The 20339-nt window shown below is 44.7% G+C and overlaps 1 protein-coding gene across 4 annotated transcripts in view; it reads left to right on the top strand.

The window, feature by feature from the left end:
* Window positions 1-16957, top strand: part of LOC144155461 (uncharacterized) — a 112907-nt gene extending 95950 nt beyond the window's left edge. For all 4 annotated transcript variants that reach the window (XM_077686916.1, XM_077686915.1, XM_077686913.1 and 1 more), the window contains 3 exons: window positions 5526-5590; window positions 7694-7815; window positions 10850-16957. In XM_077686916.1, coding sequence (XP_077543042.1) covers window positions 5526-5590; window positions 7694-7815; window positions 10850-11029 — 367 coding nt within the window. In that variant the 3' untranslated portion in view covers window positions 11030-16957. The remainder of the gene's footprint in view (window positions 1-5525; window positions 5591-7693; window positions 7816-10849) is intronic.
* The last annotated feature ends 3382 nt before the right edge of the window (window positions 16958-20339 follow it).

The following is a 20339-nucleotide window of genomic DNA, read 5'->3' as shown; positions in this document are numbered from 1 at the left end:
GCCATGTGAAAGAGGCTCATTGCTCGTGGAAATTCTTTTGCCCAAACTGCAGACAAGCCGTAGTTCTGGCTGAGTGGCGAGTACCGCGCCAATCGGCCATTTTGCATCATCGAAGCTCGAAGGCTAGGGTATACAGCAAAGCTCTAACTATATATATAGTGTTCCTCCGTTTAAAATTACCGCCACGAGCACACCTCCGGTATTGTATGTCTGATCCGACATGTCAAAAAAATGTGTTTTAAGCTTTTTAATCCGCCGTAGACCGATACCAGAAAGCCCAGCCGTGCGCACGCGAGCGTGATCCTCGTGAGGAGCGTGTGAGCCTCCTGATTTAGTTCGGTGATCCATTGTTAGTGCTGGCATCAGTTCCGTTAGAATGCAAGGACGTGGGTTCGACTCCACGCCTTGGCGGCAGTTTTCCTGATGGAAGCACAAAACAAAAAAATAGTGCCCTTCCACTCTGTGAAGTAGGGTGACCTGCAAAGCAGCACACCCTGCATGTAGTGAACGAAACAAAACATGTTTGTTTGCAATTTACGACTTAGCATACTTCCTAGCCAATTGCCTGAATGAAATTGGGAAGACCTGAGCTTTATCCTAGCGGACAAACGTAGATATATCTCTTTCCCTCCCTTGTGGTAGGCATCTTACTCTGAGTAACGCGCCAACCCAATCCACTCTACCACAGACGACACCGGACCGGTCGCATTGGGCTGTTTGACGGCCACATTGAACCTCACGCCAACACAACGGACATGCCATCAGTAAGGGTATGAAACCTATATCTGCGCGTGCCCGTTCAACCACCCTACTGCCCTCCTCTCCCAACCCGTGTACGCATAAACCGGCAACCGGTCATGAGCGGGTGCTTAGAAGTGCGATACTGTCGAACATGTCGCTCTGAAAGCCCTTTCAGCTGAACGAGTGATTTGGCCCACGTCGGCTTTCCAAGCGGGCCAGTTGCTGTTCATCCGAGAGGTATTCGCAGCTACACGACCAGCTGGAACTTGAGGCGGCAACGGCTTTCCGTGGTTTTCGCGCCCATTCACGCTTTTGTTCGGACTGATGCCTTAAGTTTCCGCTCTTCTTCCTCCAAGCGAGCGACACGCGTCCGTCCCATAGTGAGTTAACACCTCGAGGGCTTCGACCTCTATACTAGTGGACACACACGTGGGTGTCCCTTTCGCTGCCTAGTCGTAGGCATCTCCTTGTCTGTGCAACACACCAACCCAGACACAAACCGCTCGATTGCGGAGGAACCCGCCGCGGTGGCTCAGTGGCTAAGGCGTTGCGCTGCTGAGAACGAGGTCGCTGGTTCGATTCCCGGCCTCGACGGCCGTTTTTCTGATGGAGGCGAAAAGCAAAAACATCCGTGTGTACGAGATTTCGGCGCACGTTTAAAGATCCCCAGGTGGTCAAAATTAATCCGGAGCCCTGCGTTGCGTCGGCGCGTTAACCCCAACAATAAATCAAAGAATTCCTCTAATTCCGCTGTCTTCATCTGTTATCTAAAGCAAAAGTTGGATGAGTGGGGATAGCAACTCCCAATTTCGGGCACAAGGTTTAAAAAAAAAAAAAACTTAAGCTAAGCACTTCAGCGCCTCCCACTTGTTGTTTTGACTACGTTGCTGTTGTGTCACTAATTTGGGTTTAAGTGCAGAGCACTTTAGGGGCTCACCTTGTCGTCGTAGCTCGCTCGCTGGACCCAAGTTGAGCCACATGGTGTACCGTCGTAGCGGCGGTCCCACAGAGGCTTCGAAAACCAAGGTGGTAGCAGTGAGCGGATAACGGCGCTACAGTCCAATCACTGATCTGCACTTCCGACCGCTTTCACATTGAGTGGAACGGCTTTAATTTTAATAATGGTGCTACCAGCTTCAGTGCTTTTAAACAATAAAAGTAACGAGGACGACCACTTCCATTAAAAAAAATTCTCCTGCACGCCCGTGTGTGTTCTGGAATATCAAATATCTTGGCCGACTGAATTATTAATATCACCGCATCGCAGTGTTAATACTTATACCTGGAAAACGCTGCGCCGATTTTGCGCTAAACGTGTGCGTGCAGTCCGGTAAGTGCTGTAGCATGTGCTTCCTGTGTTGTTGCAACGTTTTTCCCCGTGTACCGCAAGTTTTGTGAATCCTGCCATTACTATTTACAACGCCGGCAGAAGCGAGTGAAGGAAGAAGCAAGAATACAATATTGGCGTGTCTGATTAAATACGAAAAGTGCTGACTTCTCGCACGCGCCACGATTATGCAGCCTTGCATTTCTTGTGCTAGGCGAAGCAAAATTAAATAATCTATGTGTTTTTTGTTACTTCGAGGCACATCACACGTATCTATAAAACTTTTTAAACGTATCTAAGCGGCGAATTCCGAGGAATGAGCGCAATGGGTGAAACAATAAGTATCCAGAAAGCGCCGAATTTTAGTTCTAAAACCCCTGCGCTGGATTCAGCGAAGTTTGCGCTTTTTGTACCGACACGTCGAGCGAAATTTTTTTTCGGAGCGCAATAATCAATTCACGCTGACGAGAATGACTGCGTCAGGACCTAGCATAAATTGCATTTTTTTTTCTTCTTCAGCAAAAGCTGTGGGAAGAGAAGGCGAGGCGTTTATTTAATAGAAAAAAAAAAAAGCCGTTAGCCGAGGTGCTTTGTCAGAGGTGGCATATAGGCGTTGCATATAAAATGAGGAGGAGTGGACGAGAGGAAAATTGAGGATTGAAAACGAGATAGGGAGAGAGAGATATAGCTTGGGAGACGGTTGAGGCCTTAAGCTCCGCAGCGCGCAGTTTAGGACAGGTTACCCGCTTTCGTATTTAGGCCGAAAGAAGCGTAAAGTTCCGAAAGAACGGCCACCCAAAGTACAGAAATATCAAGTGAAAAATATGGGATGGGTGAACTTTCGGATCAGGTGCGATAAATTACCAGAGTGGCCGCACCGCCAACCAAAACTGCGGAGATACCACGAAAAAAAATACGAAATGGGTGAACTTTTGGGTCAAATGACATCCATCTGGCATCCATCACAATCATACCTAACTGTTCAGGGCGAAGCCATTCAAAACTGCGCCGCCCGTTTTATCGCATCGCAGTATTCCAACCATATCAGTGTCCCCGCTTTCAAGCTACCCCTCTCCCTCCCGACTCTTCACTCACGCCGCGTCATTGCCCGCCTATGCCTGTCCACAAATTCTATCACTGGCCACAAACTGGGCACGCTTTACTGAGGTCACCTTACAGAATTTCATCCCGTTTAAATCAGTCGTCCAACAGCCCCTATTACCGGCAGTTCATCAGCATTTAGCTCATATTTTCTTTTCCTGACGTTGTAACCCTGTGGAACGCGTTGTCTGACGACATCGCCACTTGAACTGATGATAAACATTTTAGAGATAAACTAGAAAGAGATAATCTCACTCAAGATTAACCTTCACGTTCTACTGCTGTAATGGTGATAGTTTGCGCAACATGTATTTGTTGAACTTTTTTGTTCGGTTAGTGCTGCTTGAACCTACTGCTGCCTGTGCAGACTGCAGTGAAAAAGTTATGTAATGCCGGCTTCAGACTGTTGCCGCATCTGTCGTAATAACTTTTAAGAATGACGTCATTTCACGTCTCAGCCAACCGAACTGTGTGACACGCCGTTTCTTTTTTTTTTTTTCGTCCATATATATATCACGATATGGCTTTTGCGTCGGTGTCTAACATAGCCTAACACTTATTTTGCGATGTTACTGCTTTAGTCAATTTCTCAAACTTTGGGGCTTTCGTGCTTTTGTGTTTTTTGTGTGATCGATTGATTGATTGTAGAGTTTAACGCGCCGACGCAACGCAGGTGATGGGGCGCACCGTAGTGGAGGGCTCCGGATTAATTTTTACCACCTGGGGATCTTTAATGCGCGCCGTGTTTTTTGTCTTTTTTAACAATATGTAGATTTAATTGTATTTCTGTAAAAATTGTTCCCTGCCCTCCCACCCTGCCTATATGTAATTCCTTCGGCCCTTTAAGGGTATAATAAACGAAATGAAATGAAATGAAAGTGCGGAAAGGACAAATAAGTGACCGCATCAACACATGAGTTGGTGAATCGCGTTTGTTTTGTTCCCTCACCGGCGCTAAATCCATCGTTTTGGGAGGTGGGCAATCTTTGGGGTCTTTTAGTAAACTGAATATTTCACCCCTAAAAGGGGGGGGGGGGGGGGCGATGTTTGGGAGAGGGCGTTCTCTCGGTACTTCACGGTACCTGTTCTAAAAGTTAAGAGTGCGAAAAACACAGCAACACAGAGGAAGCACGACGGGACAAGCGTCTGTCCCTTCGTGATTCTTCTATGTCGTTATACTTAACGCGCTCTAATTTTCGAAGCAAGTATGCACAAATTTGCCCAACAATGTTTTGCTGAAGTACCTGTATTCCTGAATATCGAAGTCTATCTACAGATATTAGGCCGGGAGCAGACCCTTGTTTGCATGCTTGCACTGTACAAATCTTGGTTAATCGGGGAGAAAAATCGCCGAATTTTGTAAGTGGTCACTGTTCGAACATTGTTGCATTTGTTAATTTTATCTCGTGCCGGTGCTGGATGAAATGGCAAAAAAGAAGAAAAGTGTTACGTTTATTTTCTGCCATTATGTTTTATATTTACGTCGTAATAATATTTAGCGCGCATGTGCATCTTGCGGAAGTGTTTGTAATAATAAAAGTATGATCAATACTAAATTTTTATTTGCAGAATAAATGCAATTTGCAGAAACGTACCCTCGCACTCAGCGATTGCGGCGCGCGGTCCGCCTTTACCCCCTCTGACGTGTGCGCGCCGATCACGGCGCGCCTGGCGCGGCCGCTCTTTTGCCTTCACTGTGCTTGGTACGCATCGCGGGGGCATTTTTGCCACTAATTTACGCATTATTAATGAAATGTCGCTAATAAATGAGCCAGACGGGCAGCTTTTGAGCTGCGCACTTCAAGGCACACACGTTTTTTGGCAATTTTGTACCGCTAAGCTTTTTCTGCCCACCTACTGGGAGTAGCGGCAGAAAATTGGGCAAAATTTAATAGCCTTTGTGCCTGCCACTGCAGAATTACTTTGCTACATGTTGCCATCACAATGGGGTAATGGGGTAGGACAGATAATAAAAACATAATCGATTGTTCCCTGCAGAAATGACGTCTGGGTCTCGCGTACCGAGTCCGGTTTTCGCGTATATAGCGGACGAAAATTTCGCAGTCACGCGTCATTTTAAACAGCTCCGCTGGTCATCCACCTTCACAGAGTGGAGTGGCCCTGATTTTTTTCTCTCTACAAAATTTTCTAAGCTGTGGAATACCAGAAACCACTCTGTGCGCAAGCTGTGCCTTTTATGCAATTTTATTTGCAGTGTATCTGGCTATATGTGGAATGTACAATGTTATTTGCAGTGTGTTAGCTACATGTATGATGTGCGGTTGAGAGGTTTCAGCTAGAAACGTAAGGGTAACTGATGAACTCTAATGCTTTTATTTCTTTTATGTTTGTGCAGAGTGAAGAAACAGGACTTCCTGCACAGGTATCACGAAGAGAATAAGAACCGCACTGAAGAAAATGGTGAGCGAGCATGATTTCAACAGCATTTTGCGTTCGGGACAACAATGCATCGCTTGCTCTGCCGAGTGCACCTACCGGTGCCAGGAGAGAAGTCCTCCTAAATCCTGCTTCATTTCACGTAATCTGCGGCGAACCTGCGCCAAACCTTGCTTTTTGTGATTTTTGCGCATAAAACGAACCGCCCGAGCTCGTGGGATTTTGCAGCTGAACGACATCGCTCATCACACACTCGCAGCCTTTCTTCCTTCATTTGTGCGTAAAGGAAAGGAAGCCTGTTGGAAAATCTATGGAAGCAACACGACAGAAAAGAAAGAAGAGATAGGACGACATCGTGTCACTTTCGTTTTTTTTTTTATCTCCTGTTTGCGCTTAGAAAATAATTTAGCCAAATGCCGTGTGTTATAAGTGAAGGCTGCTGCTATCTCTTAATGCCCACTGCCTGCAAGGATAGCTATTACCTGATTCCGTTTGGCGTGGTTGCGTTGGACCATTGAAGCTTGCAAATGCGGAAGGTAGATAACTTCGCTGATAGGAAACTGTAGATTTCGTACAAGGATGTTTTTCTCTTATATTACGCAGGTTTTGATGCGTGAGAGGGTGGGTAAGAGGGTGGGTGCGAATAAATGGTGCTAATAATGCATGCATGTGAGGGTGGATGCAGAAGTTTAATTGCTCCAGCTACAAAACTAGGAAATGGCTCGTAGAGTCAATCTGACCTTCAAGCTCAGCCAAGGTCAAGCCAGCGCCCGTGCGCTTTTGTTCCAAAGACTAAGGAGGGGCATGGCGAGGGGGATAGATGAAAGAACGAAGAAGGGGGGGGGGGGGTGCCATCAGGAAAGGATGCGGGGCACTGGTTGCATCCAAGTTTACTGTGCTTTCGCACCTTGCGCGTTACTGCGCCGAGCAGCATCTGTGTTTTGTCTTGAGGTTCAGTTGTGTGCATGTTCACTGTGCGCTCTTGACACAAAAACCGAGCTTTCGCTCAACAAACTTGATTTAAATGTGTTCAACTACAGCAAAATTTTTGCCATCTAAATTTAAGCTTCAACATTATGTGAATCACAGGTTGCTTTTGTCAGTTATTTTGGAACAAAGGCTTTAGATTGCTTTGTAGATGTGACCCCACCATTTCATTTACATTTGGCAACTTATCAAAAGACATGCGCAAATTTTCTTGTACGAGTTCTGATAGGATGTGTGAGCATAACATGTACTATTTTAAGACTCAGCGAGAAAATCCGTCTATCATGTGTAATGCTTGATGTGACACGCTTTTGCTGCAAAGAAAATGCTATGAATAAAAGGCCCCAAGCCCTTCATATTTTCACATAAAACCAATTTGCCCCTGACACATGTCTTCCAAGCAATCAATTCGGTCAAAGTAGTGGAGCAAACTTCAAAGGGGCTTGGTGCACAGTGTTTAATAGGGATACGTAGGGTCTTATGGAGACATATAATAAACGGTACATGGTCATCATACTTTGATATCAGCCTCCTTATATTTCCTCCGAGAAAAAAAAGTCTTCCCAGCAATGTATTTGTGTATGGTGGTGAAGCCGACTTCAGAAGGCGCGTGTGTAGCGCTTTGTAGAGATACATGGGGTTTTATTGAGATGTTTAATAAATGGCAATGGGGCCTTCATAGGTCGACATCAGACTGCTTATATTGCCGTTGAAAAAAAAACGCATTCTTGGCAATGCATTTGTGCACAACAGTGAAGCAAACTTTTAAAATGCCTCAGTGTGCAGCAGGGTGGCTTACGTATTTATCGTACACTCCCCACTTGAGAGCTTCTGCAAATTTGCATGAATAGGTTTCCCTGTGCTTCAAAAATTGGGGTGTGGTATTTCTGTGGGCTGTTTTTCTATGCTGAAGCCCATTTTACTGCTCCAAGGCATGCTTCTTGCTGCTCCAAAAGCCTGTTTTGTTATTCCAAAGTACCCTTTTTTGGCTGCTCTAAAATCCCATGTTGCTGTTCCAAAAACTGCGGCAAAATTACTGACCAATCACATCACTGCAATCAACTTCTGTGCTTCTAGGTCCATTGTTTGTGAAAGGCTGAGGTGATTGCTAATGTTAATGGTGGTACCACTTTGTTCCAGTGTATGATCTCTGCCACAAGATGGCGCTGCGTCGCTGCGGCCAAAACTTCATGCGGGCCTTTAACCTGGTGGAATACTTGTCCGGTGCTGACTACTACAACACTCAGTGCACGCTCAGAAAGGTAAATGCTGCACAAATATTGGTGTGTGTGTGTGTGTGTGTTTTTTTTGTACGGTTTTGCATATATGCATGGACAGCACACACGGAAGCTCAGGCTTCACCTTAATGAAGCCTGTAAGCTTTGTGGTCGTAAGCTACTGTTACATGTAATAAAAATGCTTATGTTGAGCGCAGCCCAAAATATCAACATTGGCTGCAGACTGATGGTAATGAAAAGATTAAGCGCATCCTTATGGCTGGCTAGTTGAAAGTGACTGGCTTTGCAATGGCTGATTAACTGGGTCGTCACAAGCAAGCACATTAGTCTCAGTTGACTAAATGGTACCACTGTGTGCTATTGGTGCATTGATTAATTCCGAGAAATCATGGGGCAACCAACTGTAGCAGCCATGTATGTCTGTCTGTCCATCACCATAGACATAAGCTGGGGTAGAGGCAAGCAGTGCGCTCCCTGCTGGCTGCAAAAGCATGCCACGGAATCTAAACTTGTGCTGCTTGTTTGAATGGTTGCCAGCTTTCGTGCTGGTCACTTGCTAGCCTGTAGTCACCAATACTTGGCAGCCAAAATGAATCAAGAAATATTAGATACCTTCAGCTTAATGCCTTAACAAGCAGCTCACTTTTTTTTACAAGATTTTGTATTGGTAGTTGGAGTCGTCTCCTTCCTCATTAAAAAAAAATGACTGTTAGGGATGAAGAATGCAAATAATAAAATGTTCAAGCCAGCAAAATAATCTTCTGAGACAAAATGGGACAAATAGTATTGGCCAGAACAATCCTAACACACGTTTAAGACACTCCCAGTGCACGCATATATAATATTTGTGTATAATATGTAGGGATGTATACGTTACACAGGAGCTTTCTTCTTACAAAAGGGGGTAGGGGGTGTTCAGAATGCTTGGATCCGTCTTAGCCGCATAATAGGCTGGGTACAGACTGCTCATGCTCTTTATCTATTGAAAGTGAAGGAAACTTTGCCAAGCTTTGCCGGGATGTGAGTTAAAATAAAAGTAAGTTTTGTATTTGTAGGCTCTTGCACCAGGGAATTTTTTATGTGACTGTGGTACTCTACCAAGTGTGCTACAGAGAACCATGTTACGTGGCAGCCCTTGTAGGCATTCATTTCCATCTGGGCATTTGCTTCACCCACTAAATGGTAGTCGAGGCTTTATGTGGCTCCCCGCCACACCCAGCAATTTCGCACCGAAGTTTGACTTATCAGCCCCCTAGCAGAGTCATTTAGTAAAGTCGAGGGTTTGAATGAAGCCTGTCTGGTAGGGAGGCATGTTGAAGTAAAAATGGAGGCACTGACCAAAAGAAACGGTTAAAAACTAAAAAAAAAAAAAAAAACAACGAACAACAAAAGCAACAAAGTTTTTGAAGTTTTAAAATTAAGACATTTAGTAAAGCTTACAGCAAACTTTTGCTTATGTACTAGCACTTCAAGAATACCTTGCGGAACATTTTACTCTCTTTGTGTTGTTAGTCACCAAAGGTTGCTATTTCTGCCTCTGTGCTAACGAGACAATGTTATCTTGACCCTTCCCGGTCCCGACTTTTTACCCACTTGTGAGAACAAAGTGAGAAAAATCGCGAAATTTAACCTTGAACACCGAAGTCGGGCGTTCTCCGACAGCGGACCACTACAGCCGTGTTCCCATGCACGGCTGTGTCGGGCATTGCCCAACAAGGGACTGCGAAGGGTTCGACATGTTTTTGCCCACAAAGCAAACTTTCACTTTCAGCATTAAAGGTGCCATGGAGACAACATAAATATTCGCTTCATTCGAAAGATTGAGTCTTCAAAACAACACTGCCAATTTTGATGCAAATTTCAATCAAATAAACTATGTAGTAAGGGATGAAGAATAAATGGTAGTGACCCGCCAGGTAATTTTAAGCATTTGACTTGTGACGCTGTGAAGCAAATTTGTGCAATTGGTCTACGCGGACAAAACTGATGCAAATTAAAATACTTTTCTGGGCTTGCGGTTCAAACCCCTCGTGGTTGCATGTCAAAATTGCACTGTGTCATGACAATAAAGCCATCAAGAAATGCCTACAGGGCAAGAACGAACAGGAGCTGGAGATAAATGCAACAACAACCAAGGACTCTGTGCCAACTCTGACTGGCTCTCATAATGGCACAACAACATTAGAAACACAAAATTATGAAAAATTGTTCCCATCGTTTTGCAGAAGAGCATTGAAGGTTCAGGTGAAAGTAATACAATTCCATTCAGCTTCATTGGCTGAAGCAGGAAGGTAGCCTAGGGCTACAATGTTACACAGCATAGCTTTACTGAAGGGAGAAAACCTAGCTAGGTTTCACCAGGTTTGGTGCCCAATTATCAACTTCCATTCTGCTCGCTGGCATCAACACTGCAAGGTTTTTTTGTTTTGGCTGCAGCTCCAAGTGTGTTACAGAGCCCTTGGACCATCATATTGCAGTGGTCACAGCAGACAATTTTAAATCCGCACCTTTAAACATGAAACCCTCAGTGAAGGTTGCAACGTTTTGTGTGGGACAAAATTGCAGGGAGGCATGAGCTGGCAAGTTCTTTTAACAAAACAGTTTTGTGTTGTCTTCATGGCCCCTTTAACCAAGGATGCTTTACAGCACACTTTGAATTGAGTAATCAGCCATGAAAGTAATGTGGCTGTCGAAAGCAATTTATTTATAAGGGTTGTTTCTCAGCTGACCATAGCTCTTTTCGAGAAGGGGAAAGGGAAGGGCAATGAAGAGAAGGGACAGTTGCTAACTGCACGAAATAAGCAGGCTGGCCGTCGAAATGTATGCCAGAGGGGAGCCACAATTTTTCTTTGTATCATGTGCTTGTTTCCGATGGGAGTAGGTTGTTTGGGCATGGCTTCTGCGGAAGAACGTTGTGGTTGGTGCACCTGCAGCCCTCGTTGGCTGATGGCACCCCATCCGCTCTCCTTCGCTGATTCTCGTTGTAGCTTTCCTAGAGCTGCACAATGTTCATGAAACAGAGTTCCTCACAGTTCCCGCACTCATTTTCACATTTCAGGCCTTTTTCGCGTGCCTAGACAAGCTGCGCCAAAAACCCTGCCGCAAGCGCCGCATTTCTGGGCTCGACGACAAGCGCTTTCGGAAGAAGCTGGCCGACGCTCTCTGGGAGACGAGGGTCTGCGTCCTGGGCATCAAGGACATCGAGGAGCTCCCACCAAAAAAGAAGAGCCTCAAGTGACCGCCCAGACAGGGTGTTTGATATGTCTCGTGGCGCTTCCTTTCAACCCGGAAGTTGACTCCCATGCAGAGCCTGTCCGCGATAATTGCTATCGCGGTCGCCCATCGGGACGTTGTTTGTCCTATCCTTGGTGTTCTTTGCCGTTGTCATGCTTGGATGCGTGTCGAAGAGAAATCTTGGGAACAGGGTTTTACCTCATGGCCATATTGAAAACTAGAGGCTCCTTCTGTTGTCGCTGGTTCAGTGCTTGTTGAATTAACCAGAAGATATCATTTCAACTGTGCCTGCAGAGATTACACTTATTTTTGGAGTTGTCTGAGACTGTCTACATCAGAGCCAATGCAGTAATGGAGCCAGTAGCGGTCCCAGAGATTGGTTTTGGGAGGGGGGGGGGGAGTTTAGGGGGGGCGAGGCGAATGAAGAATTGCTCCCCTCCTTGCGCCAATTCTGCTGAAGTGGTGATAACCATGAAGGCGTGTGCGCGTATGCGGTGCAACCCGCTGGGATTTAACTTCGCGCAAGTGGAATGCTTAAAAAAACTAAAAATAAGAAACTGAGGACCTCTTTGGGGGGGGGCGACCGCCCCCTTCGCCCCCCCCCCCCCCCCCCCCCCCCCCCCCCCCCCTTGGGGCTGCCACTGAATGGAACCGCTACATGTTTTGGTGCATTTGTGTTTGTTGCATCATCAGTGTGATGAAGCTATCATTGTTATGCACATATCGACAAAACACTGCAGGACATCAGCTCTTCTTATATTGCATATATTCTTGCAATATAATGAATTTTGCCTTTGTCTAAAGGAAATAATCGATTACTCACTCAAAAAAAGGCACGGATAAAATGGCATTTATCTTCATTAGGCTTTTTTGGTGCCACAATAAGCTTTTATACTCTGCAATATGCATTTATTGCCATATGAGTGGCAAGCTAATCTACCTGGAAATGGCAAGCATTTCATTAGCATTGTTTTATTTCAGTTGCGTACTTTTAGGTCTTTATAGGTGAGCTCTGCACTGATGTAAATGCAGAGCTATGTTTCGTAGACTTTTCTCTGTGTGTCTGTTAAAATGTTATCATCAAGAGCGTGTGAAGGATGAGGGCAAATGAGCGTGGCTTACTCGTTATTACTATTTATATCTTTGTGTGAGGAAACCTCAAATGTGATTTAGCTATTATTGATACTAACATATGCGTGACGAGCACAAAGTCCCTGAATCACCACAGCTCGATAATACTAAAATGTAACTGCTCTGTAGATTTATGTTGGTAGCGAGGAGGAGGGAAAATTTCACATCAATTTTTATTTATCTTAGGAGTCTAAGCTTAGCTTCACTCTTGATTTAACTTCAAACAGTTAAAAGCACTCCAAGATATGGAGAATGACCACCGAAGGCGGAAAATAATGACGAAATGAAGCCATGACTTTGTACTAAACTTGATGTGCAATTGAAAATGAGGCACACTGCTGCTGGCTTATGGCAGTTTATGCCTTTGACAAAGCAGGCTTTTAGTCTAGTGTGAGTAAAGTTCCAATGCAACACAAGTATATTACACCTTTAGCTTAAATCATGCGTGTTTTTTTAATTGGTTTGATTTTGTGTCGTGGATGAAGGCATAAACTTTGGGGAAGTGTGACAAATATTTTTTCTTGGTAACCTGGGGTTAACTGGCAAGATGATGATATAAAATTAATTCCGTATCCGTAATCCGTAGCTCTGCTAGTTCCCATTTGAATTGCGTCTGCAGCTGCATGTAAAAGGAGACACTCAGGGAGATTTAGAAACTAATTTCTGAAAGTGTTTCATGTACTCTATATATGTGCCATATGTGTCTTGCATAATCTGCTTGCTATGTAGATTGTTTAGTGCACCATTTCAAGGATGGGTCTTTCAATTTCATTAGATACTGCTCTAGACATTGCTTGTGGACAACCATTTATATAAGAAAGCGAAAACAACCAGCAGTCGCATGTATATTCGATTGTAGAGGTGGCTGACAGCAAAATTATGGCGGTGAACATTCCAGGTGTTTTCAATGTTTTTAATGTGGCACCATTAAATGGTTCATCGAGTGGAAACGCTGGTGTTGGCATTCTCCAGCATCTAAGCATCTGTAGTGGCTCCTAAACTATCACGTACTGCGAAACATGTCGTTGGGCATGCATAATTTAAAAAAAAATACAGAAACTGAACATACCTATTGGCTGGGACTGGGGGTATGCACGAGGCAAGTGTCCCCCCATTGGCTGTGACGCATCATGTGGCTTTGAATGCAGCACAAAGAAAAAAAAGCGCAGTGTAGAATCGGACACACAGCAGCTTGGGTATGTGCCACACTGCGCCGAGCTTCACTCTATCACCACGGGACCACCCAGTGACACAAGTCACCAGTGAGCCAGAGGGCTTTGTGTGGTACACAGCGGCTCCCAGAGCACCATCATATCATTTCGGCAATTGGACATTATTGCTTCTGTATTTACAACTCCTAACAAGCACTGAGGTGTCCTTGGATTTTTTTATTGCTTGTCACAGTGCCATCCTCTCAATCCCTGCACCAGCGTGAACTCAAATGTGAAACTGGTGAGTGGACAGTGTTGGAGCAGTCTGGAATAGCACTCCTGGCCTTAAGCTCATTTTGTGTCTGCTCTACATGTTGCCACACGTTTCCTCATACTTCCAGCCCAGTCCTTATGATATATTCTTTAGCACTGACTTGCCACTCGGAAACCACTTTGCTGATGTGAGTTCCCAAGTTTAAAAACGTCGCAAAACGTCAGCATATGATAGTATAATAGCCTAAATCGACATGCATATAGGCAATTGTTTGTGCAGTAATAAGCTTAAAGAGGGGGGGGGGGGGGTGACTTTTCTTTTTTACCTTAATGAGTCGTTGTTTCTCCAAATGGCAGGGACCTGGACCGGCTGCCGATAAAGCCAATGCGGTTTATTCTTGGCTTGTTTTTTATCGCAGAATGGGATGTATTCCTGGTACCAGTGAGAAATCTGTTTCTTTATGTAACACGAAGTCTTCCAACCTCAACTTTCTTCTACTCTACCCTCCGGGGTGGCTGGAGCTAAAAGCAGAGCAGACCATTGGCAAGCTACAGGCTGGGCATGTTTCTTACGAATACTGGCCATATTGCTAGTATATGCCTCCTAAGGAGGCGAATTTTATCTTTTACCACAGGATGTGATGTACGGCGTGTTCCAGAGAAAAATTTGGCCGTGCATATTTATTTCATTAGACCTCACAAATTCAAGTTTTTTCTTTCGTTAAATGATATTTTGTTGCTCGAGTATCTGGGCCCTCTTTAACTGATGCAGTGAAACTAGTTTAAAAAAATTGGTTAGCGCTCAATTGGAGGCTTCTGCACAGAAAAGGAATATCGCTAATAATCATTACAAGGTTTAGGAAAAAACACCCAACCGATCCCTTCCTACCTCCTCCCACGTGCCCAAGGATACGCAACAATGGGTACAGAACCAGGAATAGACCCAGTTGATGTCAGCAACGTAACCTAGAGTTTCGGGTGGACTTACGATTCAAACAGCCTGTTGGGAGCTTTCCTAAATCCACTCCTGCCATCACCATCCTGTTGTCTCGTTGCAAAATTTATTTCAGCTGTGTTTCATGCTCTACTTCATTATAAGCAAACTGAAGCGTTTCAGAGGTAACAGATAGCTGCATAACCTAGAAGTCAAAAATTTCATGAAGAAGGTGATGCGGATCAAATCATGAAGCAAGTTCGTAACAATCTGCCCAACCATCAATATTTTGCTTTCGCCGATCTGGTTACAGCACCTCCATAGAGGCACTTTTTGCTTGTTTTGTGCGAAGTTTTTGCTTCAGCCCCTTGTGCACCAATCTCGCAATGCAGTTGGTGAAAGCACTAGAGCCAAAGGTGCCCTGCAAAGGATCAAGAAAATCAGTTTTGTTCCTTCATTATAAATTAGGGTGAAATTGATTTTTAATGGAAAACAAATGTTAATCAGCAATGACGTTTATTTCCACTTGAGGAGGTGGCATCTTCAAATGGTGATGACTGTCAATGTCACCAGCTGTTTGTCACCCGAATGTGAGACGCGCTCCTAAAATTTTGGGTGTGGGCAGTATGCATAAAGTAAAACACTTGGTTCGCAAAGAGTATGTCAAGAGCAGGCTGTCACACACTGAGCATTCACTCCACATAAACTTAATCTTGAATGTCCAATGTAGAGAAAAAGCCTGCTAGGAGATTAAAGGCTCAACATTCGGCAGTCGTGGTGCTGTTTTCGGTGATGGGGCATTTTTGATGCGTCTCGCTTGGTTCCTCTTTCCACCCCCTTATTTAAACGGCTTATTTTTACAAAACCTTCTGACGCCTAAATTGACACTCTTTTTTACGCAGGCACATAGCAGTCGAGGATAATGTCAAACTATAATAAACTATTGAAAATGGGAATGCAAAAAAAGGCCTTGCGAGTTTAGGTCTTGTGATTTTAGGTGGGCGGTGAAAATTTTGAAATTTTTTGAAAATTTTTGACTAAATGCAGCATGATGTTAGGCATCTTTAATGTTCTGGTGGGGACTTTGTGCTTTTTTGTTTGCTGGCTACATACTGACCAAATAATATGAATTCGAAAGTACACCAAGATATGTGTAGCCATAGGTGTCAATTGACGCCATCACATGGAAGTTCCTATAGCGCATAGAGACCGAAACCAAAACTGCTAGTTTTCTGAGAAATTGTTCTTCAGTGATGCCTATTTCAATAGACGTCACCATTTCTGTGTTTTAGCGGGGCTGCACATTACAAAAGAGAAGAAGCTCCGGTGAAGACAATTTTTATGACATTGAGGTGGAAAAAAAACGGTGGCCCTAGTTTTATTCCCAAGCTTGCAAATCTAAAAACACGTGCACTACGGCGCTGATGTTTTTTTTGTACGCATGTGTGGCCATAACATTTAGGAAAACATGCCAAAGAGATGTTTCTGCTCCATCCAAAATTTTTAACTGCCAGAAGTCCTAATAAATGCCTCATTAATAAATCAGTTAATGCACTATCAGCTCTATTCTTGCTTGTGGGCTTGGGGGACCTAAAATTTATGAAAACACACAGAAAACATTGTTTGGCTTGAAATACAAAAAAAATCGGGGCTGAAAGGGTTGACTGAACTCATGTTTTATATTGGAGTTCACGAGATAGCAAGCATAGAAACAAGTTTGGAGGATGTCTTTTTGCTGCTACTACGAAAAGCATGTTCGGACAGATTGGCAAGGCTACAGTTCGCTTCCCACGATGGGAAAGTGTAATCCTCGTGACAAAAAATTGCCAAGTAAGGTATCTGGCTCACATTAGTTCATTGCCATGAAATATTCGAACCTTTGACATCCTATCAATGTAAAGAAAGTACGCAGCTCTGGAGTGTTGCTGTGATATATAAGGAGGATTTCTCTTGCTTCCATTTGAAAATAGACATTGGTAATGTCATTAATATTAGCAAATAAGTTGTGGTAGCTCTTTCTTTTGCACTGTCTCATTTTGTTGCTGTTCTTTGCGTGCCTATTTCCCAACTCATTTTGCCCTCCTGCAATCTTCTGCGATTAAGGATGGTTTTGAATGGTACCTGACTATTCCAGTTTTTGAGCTTTTGTATTATTTATGAAAATGCTTCCTCAATCTTTGTTTAGGTTTATATGTTATGAAGTGTACATAAGCCCTTGCAGATTAAATAAATTTCTGCATTCTAGTGTGTACGTAACAAATAAAATGATGTGCACTTTAACCATTCCCAACTAGTTTTTATAACGTCCCAAAAAACCTAGTGATTTTCCTAAATGCGCAAAGCGCAGTTTTTTTTAGAACTTTTTTTATGTACTTTGTGTTTGCTTTCATAGTGTGTGAAGGTGTATGAATTGTTTACAAAGAATAAAGCGTCCCCAATGACACCGTTTGTCTGAAATTTCTCGGGAGTAGAGAATTCGTTGGCGGGCAACTACCTTATAACCACGTAAATTTGGATAGTGTGGCGTTCCTGCGCCCTGCCTTCAGAAACGTACGATGCCCAATGGCCGCGAACCTTCGTTATTTTGTGCCAATTCATATGCGCACCGCTTGACTCAGACCAACGCTCTCCTCAAAACGTGAGCCGCAACGCACCGTCCTTTGCTCACCCGCTCTCTCCCACTTGCGGTGGGGAGGGTGCGAGTGTACATCGCGGCCAGTAAACAACCAATCTGTGAACAGCCGTGGCAGGTCGTACTACCTAAGGCCCATATTGGCTGTGACGTTTAGTGTGGCTACAGACATGGGTATTTATTGGCTGCAAAAGCAGGTAAGTGCCAGCCCGACATTCCAACTGACTGCAAACTGGTATGGGCGGCAACACAAAATGCTGCTGAGGACGCACTCATCCTGCAGCATACCTGCATTCCCACTGGGCATGCGACAGCCTGACGTTACACCTAACGTTACACTTTGAGGTGGACCATCGATAGCTAGTACCTGCAGCTCTGAGTACAATGAGTTTGACGTTGCTTGGCATGTCGTTAGGCTCCGCATTGAGGTTATATGACATCAAAGTCGAATATTGGCCTAGCAACGTTTTCACATACGCACTGAAGGAAATCGGCCAATGGCAATGACAGTTACCGTCAGATGCTCAAGGGCACCAGTTCCCATTAGACTGGCAAAAGTGGTGAAAATGTAAGCCAGGTTTTTCAAGGCCAATAAAAGACCCTCGGTTATAAACAGATATGAATTTAACTGTGCCATAATTCAAAATTATGGGAAAAGTACACCCACTAAGTATACCTACAGGCTCATAGACGTCCACCGAACATCCGTAGAACATCGCATGACGGACGTTCGGACGACCGTCGTACCTAGAGCCACTAAGTAAGCTAAGTGTTTATAAAACCTTTAGTGGCTGTAGTCGGACCTCCGAAGAAAGCCGGCGGATGTACTACCGACATCCGTGGGATGGTCCGGTGCAAAGGAATTGCCAATCCTAGGAACATTTGAGAGACGTCCGAGCCCAATTTTCAGGCATTCGCAGGATGTTTAAAATTGGGAATTTCCGAACCAAAATGTTCAGGAGATGGCCAGGGAATAACAAAATATAGACTTCGGGCCGGTTATAATCCAAAATTTGGGAGTTTGCGGCCAACTTTAGTACCTGCACTTGCTGCAAACTTAAGTGCTTCTTTAATAACCAGTCTTGAAGCACTACTTCACCTTTATTCTGTAGTGTTGAATACATGACACAAAATCCCCTTGTGTAGCGCGTTATGATACAACCCTAATTAAAAGGCTTGCGCCATGAAGCGTGTGAACCCACACCCTATTCATATTTATGTTGTAGCGATGGAAAGCTTGTCGTAAAGTCCGAGTCTCAGAGGGCCCCTGCTCTTAATACGTCATTGTGACGTCACGAAAACACACGATTTAGCGGGAGAATTGAAATTTTGACTGAAAATATTTAATTTCTCAGTGAATAAAGCATCGTTTGCTGCCGAACAAGCGCTTGGGACCCTATAAAACATTAAATCTTTCGAATAAAACAAACTTGTATTTTGTCTGCATGGCCCCTTTAAGGTGAAAGCTTTAGTGTCCCATTCTGCGAAAAACCGTTGTCATTGTTGTCGGGTTAAAATTAATAAACGCCGCTGTAAAGGGTCAATAAATAAAAACATGTTTGATCCGATGGGATTTCACAACCGGGTCTCCAGAGTAGCAGCCCGATGCGCATCTCGTTGTATACTGTCTCCGTACGTTGCCAAGTTGTTGCACTGGTTGTTCCTTTCTTAGTGGCACATACTACATGGGGAATTGGCCAGGAATCGGTAGCTTTGAGGGGCTAAGGTGCCCGCTTCACGAAATTCACGAAACTATGAATTGGAAATGCAAAAGTTTTAGAATAGTGACTGCCGCATGTCAACTGAACGTGACGCCAGGTGAGTTTAAAAAAAGCTTGTCTAGGTGACTTGCACCAAAGACAAAGAAATCAAAGCCAAGAAAAAGAGGCAGAAATATACGATGTAGTAGTAAAGGAATTGTTATTGCCAGGCTTTCGCCTTCAATGCACAAAAGCAGACTTGAGTGACCAGAGGAGGAGGAAAAAAAACGTTAATTTATTGAGCATAAAAGTGAGTGGATCTCTTAGTCCAGAAAGCCGCGCACCAACGCAGCAGCCGGAGCCCGAGCTATGAGGGATTTTTTTTTTTTTTTTGCTTTTTAAGCCAATTATCTTGTTTGCAATTTCAATTTCTGTCAGGGAGTTTTTTTTTTTTTTTTTTTTTCATTTTCCACTCTTGCATATTCCCTTCGGACATACGAAAATGTATATCCTTTGTACATCTTTGCTGGACGTTGTGGAAATCCTTGAGATCCCCTGTTCCACTTACCGCGAGCTTAGCTTTCAAACGAGCGCGCTTTCCTTTGCACGTGACGTCATCTTGCCGGCAGACGCGCCAGCGTTAAAACCGCTCTTATCTGCTGCTGGCGCTCCTCCTCACCCGGGAATCTGCCTCTTGGTGAGTGCGTTCCGCGGCTCTCTTGCTCTTGCTCTTGGCGCTTGGAAGGAAGATGGAGGATCGGGGATAGGGAATGGCGGGAAACGCGGCGCGCCCTCGCTGCCACCCGCCGGAGCGGGGCCCCTGACTCCAATCGGACGCGCGAGGTAGGCCTAGGCCTACCTTACCGGCAGCTCACGTGTCGTCTCGGCCATCGCAGCCCGTTTGAGGCCGAGCCTTGAGGCGCGCGTTGATGCAGTGTAGTTCTTAGCACTGTCGAGGCGATCAATGTACGCCAATAAATCTGGTTCGTTCTGGCCCTTTGAAGCCTGTCGTCGCCTTTGTCAGTGAGTCGAACCCGTCACGGTGTCTCCCTCGTGGACGCCGCGAACCTCTCTGGGGCATTTTGGATGGGTCATTTTGCGGGCGTGGTGAAACCCCCCGTATCCCACAACGGTCCATCTTAGGCCCACCAAGCCCACAATGTCCACAAATGTACATCCAAACATGAACGTATATTGAGCGTACATCCAAACATGAACAGAGGCCGTCCAAACTTGGCATTGGATGTTCGGCTGTTTTTCGGGCGTTCCACGGACGTCCATGGTTGCTTGGGATGAGAGCCCTCTGTATAGCGCTGCGCAGGGACACAGCGTCTGCACACTTCGTAGTTTTCACCGTGCTGCAACCAACATGCGAAATGGAGATTGAATATCGACTTGGGCGAGTTGGTGCGGATTCATCTTGTATTACAGTGCAAACACACGAGCACAGGGACAACAAAAGGACACACAAGCGATAACTGTGAGTTGTATTT

The sequence above is a fragment of the Haemaphysalis longicornis genome, unplaced genomic scaffold (assembly GCF_048455015.1).
Source record: "Haemaphysalis longicornis isolate Haplotype H1 unplaced genomic scaffold, Haemaphysalis longicornis Haplotype H1 scaffold_1, whole genome shotgun sequence".
Classification (NCBI taxonomy): Eukaryota; Metazoa; Arthropoda; class Arachnida; order Ixodida; family Ixodidae; genus Haemaphysalis; species Haemaphysalis longicornis.
This window is presented reverse-complemented; position numbering and strand designations above follow the sequence as displayed.